The 1376-nt window shown below is 49.6% G+C and overlaps 1 protein-coding gene across 1 annotated transcript; it reads right to left on the reverse strand.

Moving 5' to 3' along the window:
* Positions 1–298: 298 nt before the first annotated feature.
* On the reverse strand, positions 299–619 carry GNI_214160 (hypothetical protein; the record flags this gene model as incomplete). The annotated part of the gene is made up of 1 exon (XM_011135548.1): positions 299–619. One exon carries the CDS (start codon positions 617–619, stop codon positions 299–301), a length of 321 nt encoding a protein of 106 aa, XP_011133850.1.
* Between the last annotated feature and the right edge of the window lie 757 nt (positions 620–1376).

Here is a 1376-nt window from a genome sequence, read left to right on the forward strand (position 1 = left end):
TGTCGCACCAAATGAATAGACTGTTTGTGTTCTAGCGTTAGGACTCGTTTGCGTGCTAGTGGGGAGCAGTGGGACGGTGGGTGCTCTTGACTGTCAGATAGGGTCCGACAGCACCACGTCTCAGCGCATCACTCCAGTTAACCACTCCGTACCCCGTCCAGCCCCCCAGACCATAATCAAATGAATAATAGCACTGTAACTCAGTGGGACAGTAGAGTCGCTGTGCACCGGAATAATTGAATACCCTGCTAAGTACCCACTAAAGTCGTGAAAGATCGGAGTCAAGAAGAGATAGGAGTTAAGGGGATCTGGAACGGAACCTGATGCAAGAACGACAGCAGCAAATGATGGGTCCTGTTGATGGCAGATGTGCGCCAACTCGTGCGGTTGCCTGCGTATCGATCTCAAATTCTTGGTATTCATCTGTATGCAATCGGGCATTATGGCCAATGAGATGAGGAAGTCCTAATATAAGCTGGTGAACTTCGGGTAAAACGACTCCGGTCACCGTATGAATTTCCTTATCTCGTAAACGAATATCTAATTCTCCCCAATATTGATTTGCTACCTGACTACCAACATTATCTTGAGTTGACTTCGTGGGACTAATTCCTGACATAAAGTATTTACTTCAGCTCCAGTATCTATCGGTGTATATGTCTTCCTTTGGTTACATTCAACCGGTAACGTGAGTGACGCCGACGTCAGGGATTCGGAGGCAGTATGTTGCGTCAGTTCAACCTTAAGAAGCTCAAGCTTGTCAAACTATCAGTATGGACTTCAAACATAAATTTACAAACACTACGATTGTGGATGGGACTGCCTGTTTAGGCAAGACATCTGTGTTGCGTAAATTGAAACAGACTTATCCTAATATAGTCATGGGAGATTTCGCCGAAGACGTGCAACAATACCCTATTTTCGGGAATAACGCCAATCCGGGGCCTCCCATGAGTTGTCTAGTGGTAGTGTGTTTTGCTGTCGTGGAGGCGACCGGATTCGGGTCCGGTGCTGACCGACACGGTTGTCTCCGCAGCCCGGCGGGCAGCGTCGACCACAATACCCACGACGACTTTACCGTGACGGCTCGATTCCCACTCCTGCCATTGCTCTCGATTGGGTGTTTCACCTGCATCAGCTGCGGGCGGTTCCCAACTTACGTGGGATTGCCACAAACACATCAACCCGCCAGCATCCTGGCTGCCCCGCATCTCACATCAGCACATTGACCAATCCAAGCAGTCATCAAAGTCCCTCTGGCGCAATTGGATAGCGTGTAGGACTTGTTGTCCTGAGGCTGCAAGTTCGATTCCCTACGGAGGTTAATCAAGGCTGTCTCGATATTGGGAGCCTGGACTACCCCCCCCCTCCGAACC

The sequence above is a fragment of the Gregarina niphandrodes genome (assembly GCF_000223845.1).
Source record: "Gregarina niphandrodes unplaced genomic scaffold scaffold00150, whole genome shotgun sequence".
Classification (NCBI taxonomy): Eukaryota; Apicomplexa; class Conoidasida; order Eugregarinorida; family Gregarinidae; genus Gregarina; species Gregarina niphandrodes.